The 22361-nt window shown below is 43.8% G+C and overlaps 1 protein-coding gene across 1 annotated transcript in view; it reads left to right on the forward strand.

Moving 5' to 3' along the window:
- The first annotated feature begins 12530 nt into the window (after nt 1-12530).
- The window catches only part of ITGAM (integrin subunit alpha M), a 35263-nt gene continuing 25432 nt past the window's right edge, over nt 12531-22361 (forward strand). The window contains exons 1-8 of the mRNA XM_065924722.1: nt 12531-12633; nt 14881-14986; nt 18274-18377; nt 18893-18963; nt 19110-19227; nt 19914-20044; nt 20463-20608; nt 21581-21734. Coding sequence (XP_065780794.1) covers nt 12606-12633; nt 14881-14986; nt 18274-18377; nt 18893-18963; nt 19110-19227; nt 19914-20044; nt 20463-20608; nt 21581-21734 — 858 coding nt within the window. The 5' untranslated portion in view covers nt 12531-12605. The remainder of the gene's footprint in view (nt 12634-14880; nt 14987-18273; nt 18378-18892; nt 18964-19109; nt 19228-19913; nt 20045-20462; nt 20609-21580; nt 21735-22361) is intronic.

Below are 22361 nucleotides of genomic sequence, written 5' to 3' on the forward strand. Positions count from 1 at the left end.
TTTTAAAAATAAAGTCCTCTAAAGCTACATGAAACATTTGTGCTAAGATGTTTTATGACAAAACCACGAAACGCAACCAAACCTATCCTATCATGACAAACTTGTAAACAGTATCTGTGCAGAAAAGTTGATATATTATGGTGCTGGGACTTTGTGTTTGTTTTTTCTCATTTTCTTTAATATTGTCACCATACTGTTTGCATAGTTCATACAACTTGGAGAAAGAAATACAATTATAGTGGCTTCCTAGGTGTTGTTCTTTGGAGTTGAACAGTCAGGTATCTTGGGACATAGCTGATGTGATCATGCTACAGAAAAGACCTGTCCTGGGACTTCCCTGGTGGTCCATTGGTTAAGAATCCACCTTGCAATGGAGGGGATGCAAGTTTGATCCCTGGTCTGGGAATTACTATCCCACATGCCAGGGAGTAATTAAGCCAGCACATTGCAACTAAAGCGCCTGTGTGCCACAGCTAAAGATCCTGCATAATGCAAGGAAGATCCTTCTTGCCGCAATTAAGACCTGAGGCAGCCAAATAAATATTAAAAAAAAAAAAAAAAAAAAGACCTGTCCTTCGAGGTTGGGGAGGTCTTTGCCCTCTGACATTTGCCTCCACTTCCTTCACCTCTGAAAGCCAAAGAGGCCTCATAAAAGAGTTTCTGGTTCTTCTCCAGTGATTGAAGCACAACTTCCTTTCTGACTGATTCCAAGAACTAGCAGTTTTCACCTCTGGCTGCTCAGGTCAGGTCCTGAGCCACTTCTGCTTTCAAGGATGGAAAGGGTGGAGGAAGTATTTCAGGGACTGTGGCAGTGAACATCTGTCCCTGCCCTGCGATTGACCTCTGGCCAGCTATGCTCTTAGTGTGATTTTGGTGGAGATGCTCAAGACACTCATCAAGCCTATGGTAGGAATTTTTCTCAGAATCTGCCAGACATTTGGCTTCCTGCTTGGACAACTGAGAGAGCAGGTAGAAAAGTCTAGAATGCTTTGAACTGGGCAATAAGCAACTCTGAGACCAATATACCCTTTATGTGTCATTGGGGCCGTGACAGTTATATCATGATCAACCCAGCAGGTAGAATAATTACAGCTCATATTGACTAAATATTCACTAGATGCACATTGACATCTGTTATCTCATTTAATCATCACAACAACCCCAAGGGGAGTACCATTATTACCATCATTTCCCAATTGAGTGAGGACAATGGGAGAATAACTTGCTCAAGGTCGCAGATTTAGGATTTAACTCCCAGACTAGCCCCAGACATCAAAGGCTCAACCAACTTGTAGAAGATGATGTTCAAGTGGAACTTTCCTTGGCAATTCAGTGTAATGGAAAAACAATATTCTAATTTTTTTAAACCTTTTTTGTAATTCTCATCTCTGTGAGGTTGCCATCTATTCTTTTTTTAAAAATTTACATTTATTTATTTGGTTGCACTGGGTCTTAGTTGCAGCACACGGGATCTTTAGATGCAGCATGCAAACTCTTAGTTGTGGCATGGGGGATCTAGTTCCCTGAGCAGGGATCAAACCTGGGCCCCAATGGGAGCACAGAGTCTTAGCCGCTGGATGGATCTCCAGGAAAGTCCCCCCACCAAACACAATATTCTGTTGTTGGTTCTTGCCAGAACCTTCTTGGGAGGGTAGGTCCCGTGAGGCCAGTTCCTTTGAATGTGGTATGTCAGGTAAATTGGAGGGGTTTCGACAGAAGTAAATTGTCTGAGTAGGTGAGGGAAGAGAGATTTGGAGAGACTAGTCTGAGAAGTTGTGTTGGGAAGGGAAGAGCCATGATCCTGGGTGCTTTGTGAGGCAACGGGAGATGGAGACCCTGCTATCTTCATTCTCTTGGGAGCAAAGCCAGAAAAGCTTGGGCGACGAAACATGGCAAAGAGGATTTGTAAAGTTGAGTATAGAGAGTCATGTGATACCAAATCCACTTGTTTGAAAGAGAAGGGAGTGAGTCATGCAGATATCTGGGGGAAAAATTGTCCAATCAGAGGGAACAGCTAGTGTGCAGGTCTTGAGGTAGAAGTGTGTCTGGCATGCTTGAAGAACAGCAAGGAGGCCACTGTGGCTGCAGCGGAAAGAGCAAGGGGTCAATGAAAAGGAGAGGAGCTTAGAGTGGTAAGGGGGGGTGCTGGGACAACAGATGACTCAGGGCCTGGTAGATAATGGAAAGGACTGGTTTGGGCTACCAGCGAGGTGAGGAGCCTTTGTAAGCTTATGAGCAGAGGAGTCATATATGCTTTTTAATATAATAATAATATATCCTTTTGAAAGGATCTCTCTAGCTGCGATGAAAACTGACTTTGTGGTGTTGGGAGGAAGTAGAGAAGCAGTGGGGCAGAGATAAGGTCTAATGCTACAGCGCAGGTGGGATGGTGGTGGCTTCCACGCTTTTGGTAACAGTGAGCTGGTAAAAAAGGGTCATATTTTTGAACATGTTTGAAGGTAGACCCATAGAATTTCCTTGTGATTTTCAGTCTGAGCAACTGGAAGTGTTACTGGGTAGAGTCCTCAGTCTTCCCCAATCAACTGAGATTGAGAAGAGGCCAGTCAGGAAAGTCAGGCGAAGCTTTACTGGGGCTTCTGTGGCCGCAGGAGGGGCCTGCTCACTCCCTGAGGGGGCAGGTGAGCTGGTTTTCTGATATGGGATGAGGGTAGGTGTGTGTCCAGGGGTCAGGCCAGAGAGGTGACTTAGGTGTTTTGTCCACCCCTCTGGTGGTGTTGAGTGCAAGGGGCATGCGTGGTACCCCGCTTTCTTTTGCTCCCAACACTTTGTTTTAGCTCCTAGCTCTTCAGAAGAGGCAGTTGGGGTTTTTTGTGTTTTTTTTTGGTCTTTTGTTCAGAATTTGCCCCAATCACGCAAGCAGTTATTTTTAGGCCCGTATAGATTCTTTGTATTTTGTTGCTTGAGGAGGTGTTTGCACAGGTGCTAGCACTGCAGCGCTGCTGCAAAGGATGCCAGACCCCATCCTGTCTCAGAAGGACACTGCTGCTGTTGGTCGAAAGTGGGGGAACAGCTCCACCAGGGCGCCCCTGCCACCTGGCACTACCACATGGGCCACACAGGCAAAGGCTTGAGCCACAGTTCATCTGAGTTTCTGCAGAACGTCTGTGATCTTCCTGGAACAGAGGATAAGAAGCTGCTCTGTGGCCACGTCCTGCCTGCCTTCTTGCCTCTCTTGGGCTCTCTCTCTAATGTCATGACTCATGTCCCAGGGCTTTCTGCCTCACCCACCACCCCTTGCCCGCCAAGAGAGTCCCAGATTAAAACTGCTTTGTCTGTTAGTCTAGGACATAGCCTTCTCTGTTTTTGAAGTATCATCTTTTTTGATGAGTGGGGCAACAACCATGGAGTGATGAGTTTTACTGTCTGAAAGTGTTAGTTGCTCAGTCGTGTCCAACTCTTTGCAACTTCATGGACTAAAGCTTGCCAGGCTCCTCTGTTCATGGGATTTTCCAGTCAAGAATACTGGAGTGGGTTGCCTTTTCCTTCTCTAGGGGATCTTCCTGACCCAGGATCAAATGCAGGTCTCCCGCATTGCAGGCAGATTCTTTACTGTCTGAGCCACCAGGGAAACCCTATGTTTGCTGTCTATGTAAGTAATAAACTATCTGAACCTAACAGTGGCTCATTGTATCTTTACTGGTGGCCTTGGCTTGGCCTAGACTTGTCTTGTTTGCTGGAGGCTGAGACGGGCCCAGATGCAGAAGCATGATCGAGAGTGATCAGGAGTTCAGGTCTAGCTAGATGTACTTGTTAGACAGGGGTCAAGCAGTTGGCCACCTGAGTCTGGATGAGGAGAGGTCTGGGATGGAGACAGAAACATAGGAACATCGGCGTATGATGATGTTTAGAGCCCTGAGCCCACTTAAGGACAGTGTGTGTTAGTCGCTCAGTGGTGTCTGACTCTTTTGTGGCCCCATGGACTGTGGCCCACAGTCCAGGCAAGAATACTGGAGTGGGTTGCCATTTCCATTTCCTCCTTCAGGGGATCTTCCCCACCCAGGGATTGAACCTGTGCCTCTTATGTCTTCTGCATCGGCAGGCAGGTTTTTTTTTTTTACCACTAGTGCCTCCTGGGAAGCCCCCAGGGGATTCTTTACTGTCTGTGCCACCAGATGTGGCACTTAAGGACAGACTGTAGGTAAAAAAGAGGCCCAAGGACTGAGCTCTGGAATCCTTCTACAAGGTTAGGGAGAGAAGGAGGGATTGGTCAAAGAACCTGGGAGGGGCTATGGAGGTGAAGGAAGAACAGACAGGGCCCTAGAGGCCAATATGCAAATTAGTTCCCGGAAGGAGTGGTTGTTGTTCAGTCCCTCCATCGTGTCTGACTCTTTGTGACCTCATGGACTGCAGCACACCAGGCCTCCCTGTCCCTCACCATTTCCTGGAGCTTGCTCAAACTCATGTCCATTGAGTTGGTGATGCCAGCCAACCATCTGTTGTCCCTTTCTCCTCCTGCCTTCAGTCTTTCCCAGCATCAGGGGCTTTTCTAATGAGTCAGCTCTTTGCATCAGGTGGCCAAAATATTGTAGCTTCAGCTTCAGCATCAATCCTTCCAAAGAATAGTCAGGACTGATTTCCTTTAGGATGCACTGGTTGGATCTCCTTGCAGTCCAAGGGACTCTCAAGAGTCTTCTCCAACACTCCAGTTCAAAAGCATCAATTCTTTGGCACTCAGCTTTCTTTATCCAACTCTCACATCTGTGGAGAAGGGAATGGCAAATCACTTCAGCATTCTTGCCTTGAGATCCCCATGAACAGTATGAAAAGGAAAGAGTGGGTGAAGCTCAAAAACTGCTGCAGAATCCCTTAAGATGAAGATCACAAACCACTCCCTGAGTCAATCAGGTATCCTTAGTGTTGAAAACAGTTTTGGTGCAGTGAAAGATGGGGTGGGGCAAACGCTGGATTGGAACAGGTTCAAGGGTGAGTGGGAGGGGCAAACCCAGGCACAGCAAAAAATACAGACACATGTTTTGGAACCTGTTTTGCAAAAGGGAAGCAAAAAAACAAAAACGAAAACAAAAACAAAAACTGGGGCAGTGGTTGGTGGTGAAAGTGGGATCAGATAAAGTTTGTTTGCTTTTTCATTGAGAAACACGTTAGCCTGATGAATATCAGATTTCTTTTTTTTAATATATTAATTATAGACTTTTATTTATTTATTTTTTCTTTACAATATTGTATTAGTTTTTGCCATACATTGACATGAATCTGCCATGGGTGTACATGTGTTCCCCATCCTGAACCCCCCTCCCACCTCCCTCCCCATCCCATCCCTCTGGGTCATCCCAGTGCACCAGCCCCGAGCACCCTGTCTCATACATGGAACCTAGACTGGCGATTTGTTTCACAATTGATAATTTATGTATTTCAATGCCATTCTCCCATATCATCCTGCCCTTGCCCTCTCCCACAGAGTGCAAAAGTCTGTTCTGTACATCTGTGTCTCTTTTGCTGTTTCACATACAGAGTTATTGTTATCCTTCTAAATTCCATATATATGCGTTAGTATACTGTTTTGGTGTTTTTCTTTCTGGCTTACTTCACTCTATATAATAGGCTCCAGTTTCATCCACCTCATTAGAATTGATTCAAATGAATTCTTTTTAACGGCTGAGTAATATTCCATGGTGTATATGTACCACAGCTTTCTTATCCATTCGTCTGCTGATGGGCATCTAGGTTGCGTCCATGTCCTGGCTATTATAAACAGTGCTGCGATGAACATTGGGGTACACGTGTCTCTTTCAATTCTGGTTTCCTCGGTGAATATGCTCAGCAGTGGGATTGCTGGGTCATATGGCAGTTCTATTTCCAGTTTTTTAAGGAATCTCCACACTGTTCTTCATAGCGGCTGTACTAGTTTGCATTCCCACCAACAGTGTAAGAGGGTTCCCTTTTCTCCACACCTTCTCCAGCATCTATTGCTTGTAGACTTTTGGATAGCAGCCATTCTGACTGGTGTGAAATGGTACCTCATTGTGGTTTTGATTTGCATTTCTCTAATAATGAATGATGTTGAGCATCTTTTCATATGTTTGTTAGCCATCTATCTGTATCTTCTTTGGAGAAATGTCTGTTTAGTTCTTTGGCCCACTTTTTGATTAGGTCGTTTATTTTTCTGGAATTGAGTTGCAGGAGTTGCTTGTATATTTTTGAGATTAATTCTTTGTCTGTTGCACTCAGATTTCTATATAAACACCCAATATTCATTCCATCAGTCTTATGTATTTTCTTCCAGAACCAACACCTTTAACTTTTGCTTATCTGATTTTAAGGTAGCACTGTGATAGGGCATGTTTGGCTATGGAACAGAGTTATGTAAATAGGTTATTTTTCATAATTTTCTAGGCTATTTTTGTGTGTTTTCTCTTCGAGGTGAATTTTATTTATTTAAATTTGTATTTTAAAAAGGAATTTATTTATTTGGCTGCATTGGGTCTTAGTGTTGGCGCTCGGGATCTTTGTTGTGTCATGTGGATCTTTCATTGTGGCACATGGACTCTAGTTGTGGTGAGCAGGCTTAGTGCTTGTGGCTCATTGGCTTTGTTGCCTGGAGGCATGTGGGTCTGAGTTCCCCAACCAGTGATTGTACCGGAGTCTCCTACATTGCCAAGCATCTTCTGCATTGCCAAGCGAATCCTTAATCACTGGACCACCAGGGAAGTCCCTAGGTGAATTTTAGAATTAGCTCATTAAATCGATAATAATCCCGTTGGATGAGGTTACAGTGAATTGCTGAGTAATCTGATGGAGAACTGATGTCTTTATAATGTTAAGCCTTATCACCCAGGAATATGGCATCGCTCTCTATTCTTCTGTGTCCTTCAGAAAAGACTAACAGTTAAAAAAATACACATATAGTTTCACCTATTTTGCCTTAGATTTATGTTTAGGTGTTTTATAGCTTTTTGGTGTTTTTCCTATTACCTTTTCTAACTAGATAATTAATCAGTCTTAGATGAATAAGAAATAGATAAGACTGTTATATATTGATCTTGCTGGATGAGGTTAAGTTCAAGTTATCACTGAATGGTCCTGGGTTTTCATACTTCTTGCACATGATGACTTTTTTGCTCATTGACTCTTCTTCCTCTTAAGTAGGAAATAAGAGTTTTGACTGGATGTTCCTCCTGCCAATCATTTTTGCTCTTGGAGAGGCAAGAAGAGTTTTTTCTCTTTGAAATGGTTTCCACAGAGTTGGGCTGTGGGTTCTGCATACCTCAATTTACTCAGACTCACAGAGAAAATAGTTGCATAGGGTTGATATATAATACAGCAATCTTGCATTATATTCACTTGGATAGAAAATAGATGAGCAGTAAAAGAAAAATTTGCCAAATATAGGAAATGCAAATTTCCTTCTAAAAGCTTATTTTAAGCTCTTTTCAATAAGTGGAACTGGAAGGACATCTCTGGTGATCCAGTGGTTAGGAATCCACCTTCCAATACAAGAGATGCAAATTCGATGAATTGCTGGTTAGGGAACTAAGATTCCCCCATGCTGTAGGGCAGCTAAGCCTGCAGGCAGCAACTATTGAGGCATCAAGCCACAGTGAAGACCCAGCCAAAAAAGAAAAAAAAAAGGAACTGGAAAATTATTTGTTCATATGGACAAAAATGAAATTGGCTTTCCTATTTCACACTGTGTGCAAAAAATTCAGCTCTACACAAAGTAAGAAATTAAGTCACAGAAGTAAAAGAAGTATTTCAGAAGAATATATAAATGAAAAAAAGGGAACTGGGAAACTACTTGCTCATATGGACAAAAATGAAATTAGGTTTCCTATTTCACACCGCACACAAAAAATTCAGCTCTATATAAAGTAAAAGATTAAATGACAGAAGTAAAAGAAGTATTTGAGAAGAATATATAGATGAAAAAAAGGAAACAAAATTATTACCATGGACAAAACTGAAACTGGATTTCCTGTTTCACACCGCACACAAAAAATTCAACTCTACACAAAGTAAGAAATTAAATAGCAAAAGAAGTATGTGAGAAGAATATATAGATGAAAAAAGTTTTTCTAACTCTGGAGATTTCTTAAGCAAGTCACAGAAAAGGCTAATAATAAATTTGGTTGCATCAAACTAAGAATTTCTTCACAAGAGAAATGAGAATTATAATTAATAATAACATCTAACTCATAATTTGAATGTGAGTATCAGAAGAGATTATGTCTGTGAAAGTGACCTATGAATCACCAGGCAAATGGTTGTTTTTATTCTATCCCAACAAGGTGCCTTCTTTTCTGTTTGGATGGATTTGATGTTAGGAACATCCATTCACTCAAATTATTTCAAGTTTTGAAGCTTTTGTAATTAGAATTCCATGATAGGTGTCATCAGTGGACAGGTTCTTAACATTCACCTTGGTTCCTAATAGTTGTACGCAACCTGCTCCTGGGAAGCTTGCAAAGGGCCTGAAGGGTTGTTGGTGAAGGGTTGATGGCTCAGACAGTAAAGAATCTGCCTGCAATGAGGGAGACCCAGGTTTGATCCCTGGGTGGGAAAGAACCCCTGGAGAAGGGAATGGCAACCCGTTCCAGTATTCTTGTCTGGAAAACCCCATGGACAGAGGAGCCTGGTGGGCTACAGTCCATGGGTTCGCAAAGAGTTGGACACAACTGGTGCAACTACACTGTGGTACTTGCCACGGTGCTAAGAGCTGAAACACACTGAAGTGAAGCACAGGTCTTTGAATAGACTCTAGAGCTCCTAAGTAGTTACATCAGCAAGATTCTGCTGGCACAATTGCTATCTCAATGGGGAGGAAGGATTCTTGGTTCTTCCTACTCTGCCCTCTTCCCAGAATTCTCTCTCTGATCAAATCAATTTCCTAGGGGGAAGATCTCATATGAACAAGAGTGGTTAGCAAAACACACAAGAATCTCTGCTCTCTGGAGCTTTTACATTCTAGCTGGGGAGTCAGACAGTAGGTAAACTAAATGAATATATAATTTAATATAATGATGAATGTTAATGAAAAAACATCTGAGTATCTGTAGCAGATGCTGCAATTGTTCCATTCACATCCCATCAGCGCTTATCATTCTCATGCAAGCTGTCCAGGTTTCTAGCTGCCAGCATTTGTCTGCCTACAGACTCTCTATGACTCCTGGAACCTTCTCTGTCTTGGGGCAGGGCAGGTTGAATGCACTAGAGAATTAAGGCTTTCCCAGAGAACAGTCCTCCACTAATAGCTGATGTGGGTTGTGGATAAGAATATCCACATTTTTTTAAAATTGTTTTTTTGACTACATTCCAGGGCATGTGGGATCTTAGTTACCCAACCAGGCAGGGAGCCCTAACCCCCTGCATTGACAGTAAAAAGTCTTAACCTCTGGACCACCAGAAAAGTCCTGCAATCACCCCCTTCTCTCAAGTGGATAACTCTCAAGAGGCATGTTCTACTCTGGATTTCAGATTTCCTCAGTATATTAAACTCTGATTGTTCACAGAGGGAACTTGTTTCATCTCACTACTTTTATGAGTTCTTTCCCATCCCCATTTCTTCACCAGTGTTTCCTAGATAACCTCTCCGATAAATTACTTGCACTCGAATCCTTGTCTCAGGGTCTATTTACAGCGGAACCCAAGCTAAGATTTTGTGAAGAGTAGGACTAGGGGATGGGTGGAAGGGAATGGATAAAAGCCTATGTCACTAGATGCCCACCTGTGATCACCTTGTCATGTGCACGTCTAGATGGGTCATTAAGAAAGGCTCTGGGAGTTGGACAATCTTTCTGTGATTTTTCCATTGGCCTTTAAAGTGGTCCCTTGGCCACTGTTCTGAGAAAGGAGGGTCTGTGATGGCCAAGCAATCTCCTGTGGTAATCAGAGTATGAAAGCCTTTCACCAAAAATAAACCCAACTTATTTATTAAACTATGTCCCCACACCCTTGCTGGTATCTTCTCATCCTGAGCTGATGGCCATATTTGTTTTTCCTCAGCTCCTTTTCCTGCTAAAAAGTACAGGCATGGTGTCATTTAAGTTATTTATTGGTGTTTTTCTTTTCTTTCTGATTTTAAACATCATTCTTTTTTTGGTATGAAAGTTTTAAGTACAAAAATATATAGAGAAGAAAATGAAAATCACCTTGTGGCAGATTAAAGGTTGATCACAATTTCTTTAACATATTGAGAGATGAGATCTGTGCTCCCTCTCTTGGAGGTTGAGGTCTGTGACTGCCTGACCAATAGAATATGGTGGAAGTGACTCTGTGACAGTTTCCAGATTAACGCCTTAAGAGACTGGAAACTTTCCATTTTTATCTCTTGGAATATTTACCCTTGAAGTCTAACCACTCTGCTGTGAGTAGCCCGAGCCGCACAGAGAAGCCACAAGGAGGTCCTATAGCTGACAGCCCCAAGCCAGCTCCATGCCTACAGCCAGCACCAACTTCCAGCCATGGGAATGATCTATTTTGAAAGTCCAGCCCGGCTGAGCATTCAAGGACTCCAGCCCCAGTCACAATCTGACTGCAGCTATCTGAGTTTCCCTAGTGGGAAATGCTGGGGCTAGATAATCCACAGCATCATGATACAATGAGAGGATGCTGTTTCATACTTGTGGTTGCCAATGGGGAGGGAGTGGAGGGAAGGAAATGGACTGGGAGCTTTGGGATTAGCAGATGCAAGCTATTCTATGTATGTAAAACTGAGTCACTTTGCTGTCCACCAGAAGCAAATACAACATTGTAAATCAACTATGTTTCAATTAAACGAATTTTAAAAAGAGAAGTTGCTGTTTTAAGTTCCTAAAATTTGGAGTAGTTTGCTGTGTGGCAATAGAGAAGAACAGACTCATTGTCCTGTGATCAGGCAACAAATGTTGTTAATGTTTTGGTTTTCCTACACACATGTATCTAAAAATTTTTTTAAATAATTTAATTAATTAATTTTTGGCTGTGCTGGGTCTTTGTTGCTGTGTATGCGCTCTCTCTGGGCTTCCCTGGTAGCTCAGTTGGTAAAGAATCCGCCTTCTATGTGGGAGACCTGGGTTTGATCCCTGGGTTGGGAAGATCCCCTGGGGAAGGAAAAGGCTCCCCACTCCAGGATTCTGGCCTGGAGAATTCCATGGACTGTATAGTCCATGGGGTCACAAAAAGTTGGACACGACTGAGCAACTTTCACTTCAGGGGATTTCTCTAGTTGCAGCGCACAGGCTTCTCATTGCAGTGGCTTCTTTTGTTGCAGAGCACAGGTTCTAGGGCATGCAGGCTTCATTAGTTGCAACTTCTAGACTCTAGAGCCCAGGCTCAGTAGTCATGATGCACGGGCTTAGCTGCTCCATGTCATGTGGGATCTTCCTGCGTCAGTGATCGAACCCGTATCTCTTGCCTGGGCAGATGGGTTCTTTGCCGCTGAGCTACCAGGGAAGCTCCCACACTCGTATCTTTAAACAGGTAATTTGAAAACAAAATGTTCAGAATTTTAATGGAATTTTTTTCACAGAGTAGGCTTCTGTGATGGCTCAGATGGTAAAGAGTCTGCCTGCAATGCAGGAGACCCGGGTTCAATTCCTGGGTCAGGAAGACCTCCTGGAGAAGGGAATGGCCACTCATTCCAGTATTCTTGTCTGGAGAATTCCATGGACAGAGGAGCCTGGTGGGCTACAGTCCATGGGGTCGCAAAGAGTTGGACACAGCTGAGTGACTAACACACATTTCTTTGCTCTGGTTATTAAAGCAGAACTAGGGCAAGAGAGAATATATTTGAGAGAGATTGAAAAATGATTGGCTTGGGGGCCACATTAGCGGACAGACACAAGGTATGGTTTGGGGTTCTATATATTTCATGAAAATTATGCTCCTGTGTCCCTAAAAACAGTTTGTGCAGACATCTTTGACTGTACTTCTCAGCTATTTCTTAGGATAAACTTAAAAAAAATAAAACAAATTTATTTATTTGGCTGTGGTGGGTCTTACTTGCAGCACATGTTTCCTTAGTTGAAGCATGTGTGATTTAGTCCCCTGACCAGGGATCAAACCTGGGCCCTCTGCATCATTGGATGTGCTGAGTCTTAGCCCCTGGACCAGCATGAAAGTCCCAAGATAAATTCTTGGAAGTGAAAATTCCTGGGCAAAAGCGTTTGAGACTTTTTTTTTAAAGCAAAATAATATTCAAAAATCACCAGATGTCCCTGTACCTGAGTTGTCCTTATTGATGTGTCTTCTGGTCACACCAGAAGACAGCTCCTTGGGCGGGAGGGAGGGACATTTTGCAAACTGTGCTTCAGGGAGACACGTTCTGGGAGGCAGGTCCTCAGTCTATTCTTTGTTTTTCATAATGTGTTGGCCAACTCTAGAAGCAGGTGGGCAAACAAAGATAACTTTGGGATATTGACCTTGATGGTTTGGGCCAGGGAGCGGGGTAGGGAGGCAGCCCAAGCTGTGTGCACACAGCCTGGAGAGGAAGGTCAGGCAGGACTGTGTGCTCACTGAGCCTCCGCCCTCTTCCTTTGAGTCTGACGGACTTCTGCCTCCTACTTCTCTTTTTCTGTCCTTCTTGGCTTTGGTGGCTTCCTTGAAGTGGCTCAGCGGTGCCTGCAGCCTTACGGTTCCTGCTGCCTCCAGCTATGAGTCACAGGATCCTTCTATTAACAGGTATGCCTGGAGCTGGGGGTTCTCGGGGAAGGAGGAGGGCAGTTTTTGAGTTTGTGAGTGGAGAGAAAGGGTCCAGAATACTTAGGAGTGAGACTGGGGCGAGCCAAAGGGTATTGGAGGAAGGCAGAGGGATTCACGAAGTAGAGCTGGACTGAAATGGGATGATCACAGCAGCTTGGATAAATGACTCGGTTCATAGAGTATGCCCTGGATTTGGTTGGTCCTGTCTTCACGGATGAGGAAACTGAGGTGTAGAGAGGTGAAAAGACATATTGAAGGGTGCACAGTAGATCTTGGCTTCTCTTCTCAGAGTGATTTTTTCTTGGATTCCGCCTGTTTGTCTCCTCTTTTCCAAGGACCCAAGTGTAAATGTTTGTCAAATGACTGACTGACTGAAATGATTCAAGTTCGTTTCCTTTTTGTCTGTGTTTTGTGGCGTTTGAGTCAAAGAGGGGAAAGAAATGCTTGTGAGTTGCACAGCGAGGAACTTACCTAATGGGGTCTTTAGGAACTTACTGTTGGGCAAATCAGTGGAGTGGGAACCTAGGGTGGGGCTCAGAGAGGGGTTGAATGTACCTATTGATGGAAATAATCAATAAACAAGAAAAGAGGTTTTTTGTTCATTTGTTTTTTGAGTCAAACTGAGGACTATAGCCCAGGAGACAGCCTCCTGAGAACTTGGAGGAACTGCTCCAGAGAAGCAGGGTTTTGGGCATAGTTTTATATTTTGTCAGAAGAAAATACATCAAACAAGTCAGGGAGGCATTCTTTCGAGGTTTCAAGAGACATGAAAGCCAAACAGATCATCAGGTACACAGAAAATTGGTGTGGCCTTGGCATCTGGGAAGGAAGTCTTATCATCAAAGCAGGAACAGCATTGGCGCCCCAGGAAAGGAGGCATTTCATCTTTGTTTTTTTATTTTAAAATTTTTATTTAGTTTTGGCTGCGCCGGGTCTTCACTGCTGCATGCAGACTTTCTCTAGCTGTGGCAAGTCGGACACCACTGAAGTGACATAGCATGCACAGAAGCCAGAATGACTTCCCATAGCTCAATATATCAAAATTTCTTCCGTTATACCCGATATTGGTGTTCCAAGGCCAGGAGTCAGCAAACTGTACTCTGGGGGCATAATGTGAGGACTCCACCATGTGTTTTTGTACATGGGTCCCAGATGAATATTTGGAGCCATGAGATCCAGAAGAATATTTATAAATGATCCATGACAAGGAATACTAACTTTAAATCCCAATGAAGCAAAGTGTTAGTTCTCTTGCAAAATTCCATCTGTCTCATCAGCAAAATTGTATTAAAAGAACTTTTACTCAATTATTATATTTTTAATTTCCTTCATGAGAAATGTATTTTTTTCTTTTCTTGAAGGTGAAAGTGTAGTTGCTAAGTTGTGTCCAATTCTTTGTGATCCCATGGACTGTAACCCGCCAGGCTCCTCTGTCCAATGAGTTTTCCAAGCAAGAATACTGGAGTGGGTTGCCATTCCCTTCTCCAGGGGATCTTCCTGACCCAGGGATAGAACCTGGGTCTCCCACATTGTGGACAAATTCTTTACTGTCTGAACCACCAGGGAAGCCCTTTCTTTTCTTATATAAATACATACATAATTAGGTTCCATTTGCTTCTTGGTCCACAAAGCCTAAAATATTTACTATTGAACCCTTTATAGAAGGCTTCCCAAGTGGTGCTAGTGGTAAAGAACTTGCTTGCCAATACAAGAGATATGAGAGACATGGATTCGGTCCATGCTTCAGGAAGATCCCTTGAATAAGGGTATGGCAACCCATTCCAATATTCTTGCCTGGAGAATCCCATGGACAGAGGAGTCTGGTGAGCTATAGTCCATGGGGTTGCAAAGAAGTGGACACGACTGAAGGGACTTAGCATGTACCCCTCTATGGAAAGAGTGTGGTGACCTCTGCTCCAGGTCGGGACCTGGCGGGGACCCATCTCCATGTAGGGTTAGGGTGAATCCTGACAGGAATAGGCTTGGGGCAAGAGAGCAGGCTGCTTTCTTTCTTTTTTAAATCTTTCTTATTTTTAAATTTAATTTAATTTTTTGGCCAAGCTCTGTGGCATGTGGGATCTTAGTTCTTCAACTGGGGATGGAACCTGTGCCCCCTGTATTGGAAGCTCAGAGTCTTAGCCACTGGACCACTAGGAAAGTCCCAGGCTGCTTTCTTAACTGTTTCCATAACACTTCCTGACTTCCACCCCCTTGTTCTCCCTGCAGCCTTGGCCTTATGTCATGGGTTCAACCTGGACACAGAAAAAGCAGTCATCTTCCAAAACAACGCAAGGGGCTTCGGGCAGAGCGTGGTCCAGATTCAGGGATCCCGGTAAGGGCTGCAGGGGCACTCCCTGCCCACACTCTTCCCTTTCAAGATTTAACATACCTAGCTAGGACATGGAAGCAACCTAGATGTCCATCGACTGATGAATGGATAAAGAAGATGTGGTAAATGTATACAATGGAATATTACCTAGAGCCTATTATACAGAGTGAAGTGAGAGGAACAAATATCTTATATGAACACATACATATATGGAATCTAGAGAGACAGTTACTGATGAACCTATTTGCAGGGCAGCAAAGGAGAGGCAGACGTACAGAACAGACATGGACACAGCGAGGGAAGGATAGAGTGGGACAATTTAAGAGAGTAACGCTGAAACATATGCATTACCATATGTAAAATAGATAGTGGGAATTCGATGTATGACTCAGGGAACTCAAACCGGGGATCTGTGACAACCTAGAGTGATGGGATATGCTGGGACTCCGCAGGGAGGTTTAAGAGGGAGGGGACATATGTATACCCATGACTGATTCATGTTGATGTATGGCAGAAACCAACAAAATAATATAAAGTAATTACCCTCTAATTAAAAAAAAAAACAACATACCTGAAAAAATTAGAAATTTCCTTGATTTCTTATTTTTCTTAATTTATCAGTGTAATAAATTCAAAACATACAAAAGAGTGTGATAGAAAACCTCTTCCTCTCTCTCATCCCCCAGTTGCCTCCCCAGCAGGGTCCCTGGTAAGTGGTTTCTCGTGTGTTCTTTCAGAGGTGTTCTACACTGCATAGACCACATTTTTTCTAACACCCATCCTGCACACAATTTATAGCACATGTTGTACTCGAACCACAGCCTGCTGCCTATTTTTGTAAATACATTTTATTGACAATCGGTCACCCCACTCCCTACTTGCCATTTATTATTGTTACTATTATTGTGATTATTACTTTCTAATACTTGAATTTTTTATTGGAGTATAGCTGTTTTACAATGTTGTGCTGGTTTCAGATGTACAGCAAAGTGGTTGGTTATACCTGTACATATATTCATTATTTTTGAGATTCTTTCCCCATACAGGTTATTACAGAAAATTGAGTAGAGTTCATTGTACTATATACCATAGGTCCTTGTTTTGGTTATCTAATTTATATACAGCAGTGTATATATGTTAATAGTAAATTCCTAATTTATCTCTCCCATTTACATTTCCCCTTCGGTAACATAAGTTTGTTTTTGAAATCAGTGAGTCTGTGTCTGTTTTGTAAGTTCATTTTTATACCTTTTACTTTTTTTTTTTTTTTTTTTTACTGGATTCCACATATGAATGATATTGTATTTTTTTTTCTGAACTTACTTCACTTAGTAAGACAATCTCTAGTCATTTATTATTTATGGCAGCTCTGGAGCACAGTAGCAGAATAGGGAGGCTGGGACACAGACTCTATAGCCTGCAAAGCCTAAAATATTTACTTTTACAAAAATAATACTTATGGAAATAACGCCTTTTTTTGAGAAAAAGTTTGCCAACTTCTGCTCTAAACTGTCTTCTGCAATTTTTTAAAAATTAGCAGAGCTTGCTGATTTTACTAAATAAGTATATAAAGAGCTTCCTTGTTCTTTTCTATGCTGACATCATATTCTATTTTTATTATTATCTATTATTTGGAAATACTGTAATTTACTTTTTTGTTACATTTAAATCTCTTCTGAGCAGACATTGGATTGTTTCCCAACTTTTGCTTTATAAACAATGCTGACATTTTGTACATGAGCAAGTGTATTTTGAAGTAAATTCTTAAAACTAGGATCGCTGGATCCAAGGGTATATGTGCATATGTAATTTTAATAGATTTTTCCAGATTACCTTCTATGATGGTGGCAACACTTTGCACTCAAACCAGAAATTTGTGCAAACACTTACTTGCCCACCAATTAGCCAACCCAAAGTGTTAGCAAACTTAACGATCTTTGTAAATCAAATAGGGAAGAAATGGTATCTCAATTTAGTTTTAAATTGCATTTCTCTGATTCATGTCAATGTATGGCAGAAACCACTACAATATTGTAGAGTAATTAGCCTCCAACTAATAAAAATAAATGGAAAGAAAATAAATTTCATTTCTTCTTTTAAGAGAGATTTATTTCTTTTTCTGTGAGCACTTTTTTTCCTCCTTATCTGTGGCCCATCTTTCTCTCTTTTTTTTTTTTGCCTTCTTGATCTGTGGGAAATCTGACTACTGAGGAAATAGTCTGGGTGTTGATCTCCCTCCCCCAGTTTATCATTTATTTTTTGACTTTGTTTTTGGTAGTAGATCACATACAGAAATTTATTTTAAATGACTGTTGGGGGGACTTCCCTGGTAGTCCAGTGGTTAGGATTCTGTGCTTCTGTGGCAGAGGGCACAGGTTTGACCCCTGGTTGGCGACTAGGATCTCAAATGCCTTGTGGCATGATCAAAAAAAATAAAACTAAAAAACTTGTGGGGTTGACTGTGTTCATTTAAAAATGACTTCTGGATATATTATGTCCTCCTTAGAAGGACTCTTCTCACTCCAAGATTAAACATTTTCCTATTTTAAAAAATTAAAAAAAAAATTTGGCTGTGCCATATTGCAGGCATGATCTTAGTTCCCTGACCAGGAATTGAACCCATGCCTTCTACAGTGGAAGTGCAGAAGTCTTAATCACTGGACCACCAGGGAAGTTCCTTGACCAGGAATTGAACCCATGCCCTCTACAATGGAAGTGCAGAATTTTAACCACTGGACTGCCAGAGAAGTTCCCAGACATTTTCCTGTTTGGGAACTGTACGTGGACTAACTCGTTTAATCATGATAATAACTTTGAGGTAGGTACTACTGTTCTCTGTATTTGAGAGATGAGAACATTGAAGAATAATAAGGTAATTAATTCAGTCCTTCAAGGTCACACAGGAAGTAAGGGTGGGACTAAATTTTGATTTCAGACAGTAACACTCCAAGGCCTCTATTCCTTTCCACTCTGCAATATTGGATCCTTGCCTGACAGGAAGAGGGAAATGCTTTCAAGTTAGGAAAGTAGACTGTCTACCTTCACGATCTAGAAATTCTTGAACTTACTGAAGTGACCCTTGGGACCATAAATTCAAACGACTGGATTACAAGAATATTCACAATAAACAAACAATGGTTAAAAAATAAATTCCTCATTTTTTCTTTGCTGAGTCTTCTTCCTCTTGCGGGGAGGAGGGGAATCCCTGCGAGGGCGGCCCCCCCACTTTTCCTCTGAGTGGTCTCCTCCCCCGTTGTCATCGTGGTGACCTGTTTCCCCTTGCCCCCCAGGCTGGTGGTTGGAGCCCCCCAGGAGGTAAAGGCTGCTAATCAAACAGGCAACCTCTACCAGTGTGACTACAGCTTGGGCAGGTGTGAGGCCATTTCCCTGCAGGGTGAGTCATCGCGCCCCTGGCCGGGACCCAGGGCTAGGATTCCACCCCTGCACACAGCTGGACCTGTCAGGCTTTTGTCCTGGGGTCTGTGGTGGGGTGCTCGGGGGGCAGCTCCTCGGCCTCTGAACTGTATGCAATCACTCTCAGGCACCCCCCTCCTTGTCCCTTTCTATGACCTATGTGCCTCTTTGGATCTGTCAGACCTCCGAATCTCCCAGGTTGAGGTGACCCCGGCCCAGCTCTTGATGTTTAGTCGCTGAGTCATGTCCAACTCTTGGAGACCCCATGGACTGTAGCCCGCCAGGCTCCTCTGTCCATGGAATTTCCCATTCAGGCATACTGGAGCATGTTGCCATTTTGTCCTCCAGGCGATCTTCCTGACCCAGGAATCGAACCCCAGTCTCCTGCATTGGCAGGCAGACTCTTTACCGCTGGGCCGCCAGGGAAGCCCATCTAGCTCTTACAGAGTCCCTTTCTTCCCCCAAGGCTGACCATGTGTTTATCTGTCCTCTCAGTTCCCCCGGAGGCTGTGAACATGTCCCTGGGCTTGTCTCTTGCTTTTGCTGCCAACCCTTTCCGGCTGCTGGTGAGTTGCCTGGGGTCATGGGAGCATTCCGAGGGAAGGAGTTGGGGGCCCAAGGCAGCTGGGCCTGGGGTCTTGATGGGTGGAGGTGTTGGGTTGAAAGGACAGGGAACAGAGACAGCGCCTTCCACTGTTTCCCTGCCCCCTAGGCCTGTGGCCCCACAGTGCACCAAATTTGCAAGGAAAATGCCTATGCAAATGGCCTCTGCTTCTTGTTTGGATCCAATCTACGCCAGCAACCCAGGACGATCCCCGAGGCTCTCAGAGGTGGGTACAGAGGAGCAGGGTGAGACTGGAGGGCCCTGGGCAGGACTGGGCTGAGGGACTCGTAGTCTGGGGGGTTATTTACAGATCTTGGTGCAGAAGGGTGAGCAAACTGGGTTCCGGTGTCTTCAGTTTTCACTCTTAAACATTGCAGGCTTTTCTTCTTTCTTTTTTAAGAAAATTATTTATTTTTGGTTGGGCTGGGTCTTCATTGCTAGTCGGGGGATTTTTTCTAACTGAAGTGAGTGAGGGCTAGTCTCTAGTTGTGGGGCTCAGGCTTCTCATTCTAGGGGCTTCTCTTGTTTCGGAGTATGGGCTCTAGCACACGTGGGCTTAGTAGTTGTGGTGTATGGGCTCACTTGCCCCACGGCATGTGGATACTTCCTGCCCCAGGGATCGAACCCATGTCCCACTGGGAGGTCGGATTCTTAACCACTGGACCACCAGGGAAGTCTGCAAATTATTTCTTTTTCTTCTATGAGGTAGCTGTGATAACTCTACTTTCCCTGCCTTGAGCAGAATGAACTAATTTTAAGTTTCCCACACCACTTTGTCACATGTTTTTGTTTAGCTAGGCACATGGTTGTCGTCTTGTCTGCCTTTCATTCTCATTGCTCAGCAGACAGCTGATTTAAAAAAAAAAATGAGCCCGAGTCTCTTGTACTTAGCTTCTTTTCCTTTTCCCCCAGGGTGCCCTCAGCAAGACAGTGACATTGCCTTTTTGATTGATGGCTCTGGTAGCATCTCTGCAGCAGACTTTGATCGGATGAAGAAATTTGTCTCAACTGTGATGAGTCAATTCCAAAAATCCAAAACCTTGGTAAGTGCAAATGGGTAGGTTAGGAAACCGCCTGCCTAAGGCGGGTCGTGTCCTACTTCCTGTCCAGATGGTGCCAAATTGCCAGTTGATCAGCATTTTCTTTCATGATTTGCTGTCTTGCTCTGACTGGATGCAGCTTCAGCCTTCTTCCAGCCCTCTGTAAAGCAGGCACAATAATTGATAGAGGTTGGCGTGGGACATGAAACCCATTTGTCATCTCTGGCTAAGTTCTAGTCTGAGAAGTGGGAGCTGATGGCCAATCGGGGTCCTCCTGGTGAGGCAGAAGGGCTGGGATGGGGCAGAATTTGGAGGAATTTGGAGCCTGGACTATTTCAGGATTTATGGAGAGCTTTCTGGGAGATAGCTAAGTGGGAGGAGTGGTGCCTTCTCCAGTCTAATACCAGGTGCCTGTTCCCAGTTCTCTCTGATGCAGTACTCGAATGACTTCCGGACTCACTTCAGCTTCAGTGATTTCAAGAGAAGCTCTGACCCGGATTTGCTGGTGAGGCAAATAAGACAGCTGCAGGGGCGGACACACACAGCCACCGGGATCCGCAAAGTGGTGTAAGCTCTTCCCTCTTTGCTTAGGATGAAAGGAGGAATTTTTCTTTTTTTTTTTTGGCTGAGCTTTGCAGGATAAAGGGGTATTGTTCAGAAAGGGCTGGGGTAGAGGGTATTTCCAGTGGATGGGGCGGTTTGACTTAGGTGTGGAGGAGGGACTGTGCCTGGCATGTTCATGACATACAAATTGTGAGTAAAAGTGAGAGTAAGGGCTTCCCTGGCGGCTCAGCGGTAAAGAACCCGCCTGCAGTGCAGGAGACGTGGGTTCCATCCCTGGGTCGGGAGATCCTCTGGAGAAGGAAATGGCAACCCACTGCAATGTTCTTGCCTGGGAAATCCCTGGACAGAGGAACCTGGTGCGCTCTGGTCCATGGGGTTGCAAAGAGCTAAACATGACTGAACAACTACGCAACAACAAGGCAGGGATTAGGGGGAGAGAGGGCAAGGCTGGAGGGAGTGTAGAAAGACCAGATGAGGCCAGGTTAGCAAGGCAACTGAAAAGCCAATGGATCCATTAAAGTTTTCAGCAGTGGGGAGATGTGCCCATATCTTGTTTTAGAAAGTTCCCTCTGATCTGTGTGTGTGTGTGTGTGTGTGTGTGTGTGTGTTTAGAGGCAAGGGTAGAGGTTGAGACAAAAGTGCAGGAAGATGAACTGGAGAGTCATCAGGAGAGGTGTGATGAAGGCATAAATAAGCTATCAACTTTTTAATTTAGAAGGAATAGTACTCAATTTAAAAAATCAGCCTATGCCAAAGAATATAAAAGCAATGAAGGCTTCTTTTCCTTCCACTTTCCTGTTCTTCTGCTGCCCTTCCAGATCTTGGGGCACCTACAGCTCAGCGTTTGTCCCAGGGGAGCATAAGTGCCTTCTAGACAGAGTCCAGTTGCATCCGTAACTGCTGATGTTCCTTACCTGGTATTAAGTGCATCTCTGTCTGCTTGAATTTGACTTTTCTCTCCTTCACCCTGTATAGAAGAGAACTGTTTCACAGCAGCCGTGGAGCCCGGGATCATGCCCTTAAGATCATGGTTGTCATCACAGATGGGGAAAAATATCTCGATCCTTTGGAGTATAGGGATGTCATCCCTGAAGCTGATAGAAAAGGGATCATTCGCTATGTCATTGGGGTAGGAAATGTGGCTCTCTGACTTGATACTTGTGTAGGTTTCTACTCAAACACACCCTCCTTTGAACTTGCAAACATCAATGAAGTCAAAATGGGGCCAGGGTCATCTCTGCTAGCACAGATGCACCTGTCTAGCGAACTATTGTTGCAATGTGCTGTATAACAAATGATCCCAATATTCAGTGGCTTAAAACGGTAAGTGAGTCTGTGGGTCAGGCTGGGCAGTTTTTCTGGTCCCAGCTGGACTCACTCACCTGTCTGTAATCAGCTGCAGGCTGGTTGGTGGCTCTGCTGATCTTGACTGGGCTCTCTCCATGTCTGAGGGTTGCCATGTTTGTCTCCTGGGGCTGGGGTAGCTTGATGCTTGTGTTCCATGTGTCTCTTCCTCCAGTGGGCTAGCCTGGGCATGTTCTCACGGTGAAAGCAGAGGAACAAAAGAGCAAGTAGAAATGTTGCAAGCATTTTTTCAAGCCTCTGTTTGTATCACATGTAATAACATCCGAGAGCTAAAGCAATACATGTGGCAGAGCCCAGAGACAATGAATGGAGCAGAATACTCTACCAGGAGGAGGAGGGCACAGCAAAGCTTTGGGGAAAGGGCTTGGATACAGGAAGGGGTAAAGGGTTG

Source organism: Muntiacus reevesi, chromosome 2 (assembly GCF_963930625.1).
Source record: "Muntiacus reevesi chromosome 2, mMunRee1.1, whole genome shotgun sequence".
Taxonomy (NCBI): domain Eukaryota; kingdom Metazoa; phylum Chordata; class Mammalia; order Artiodactyla; family Cervidae; genus Muntiacus; species Muntiacus reevesi.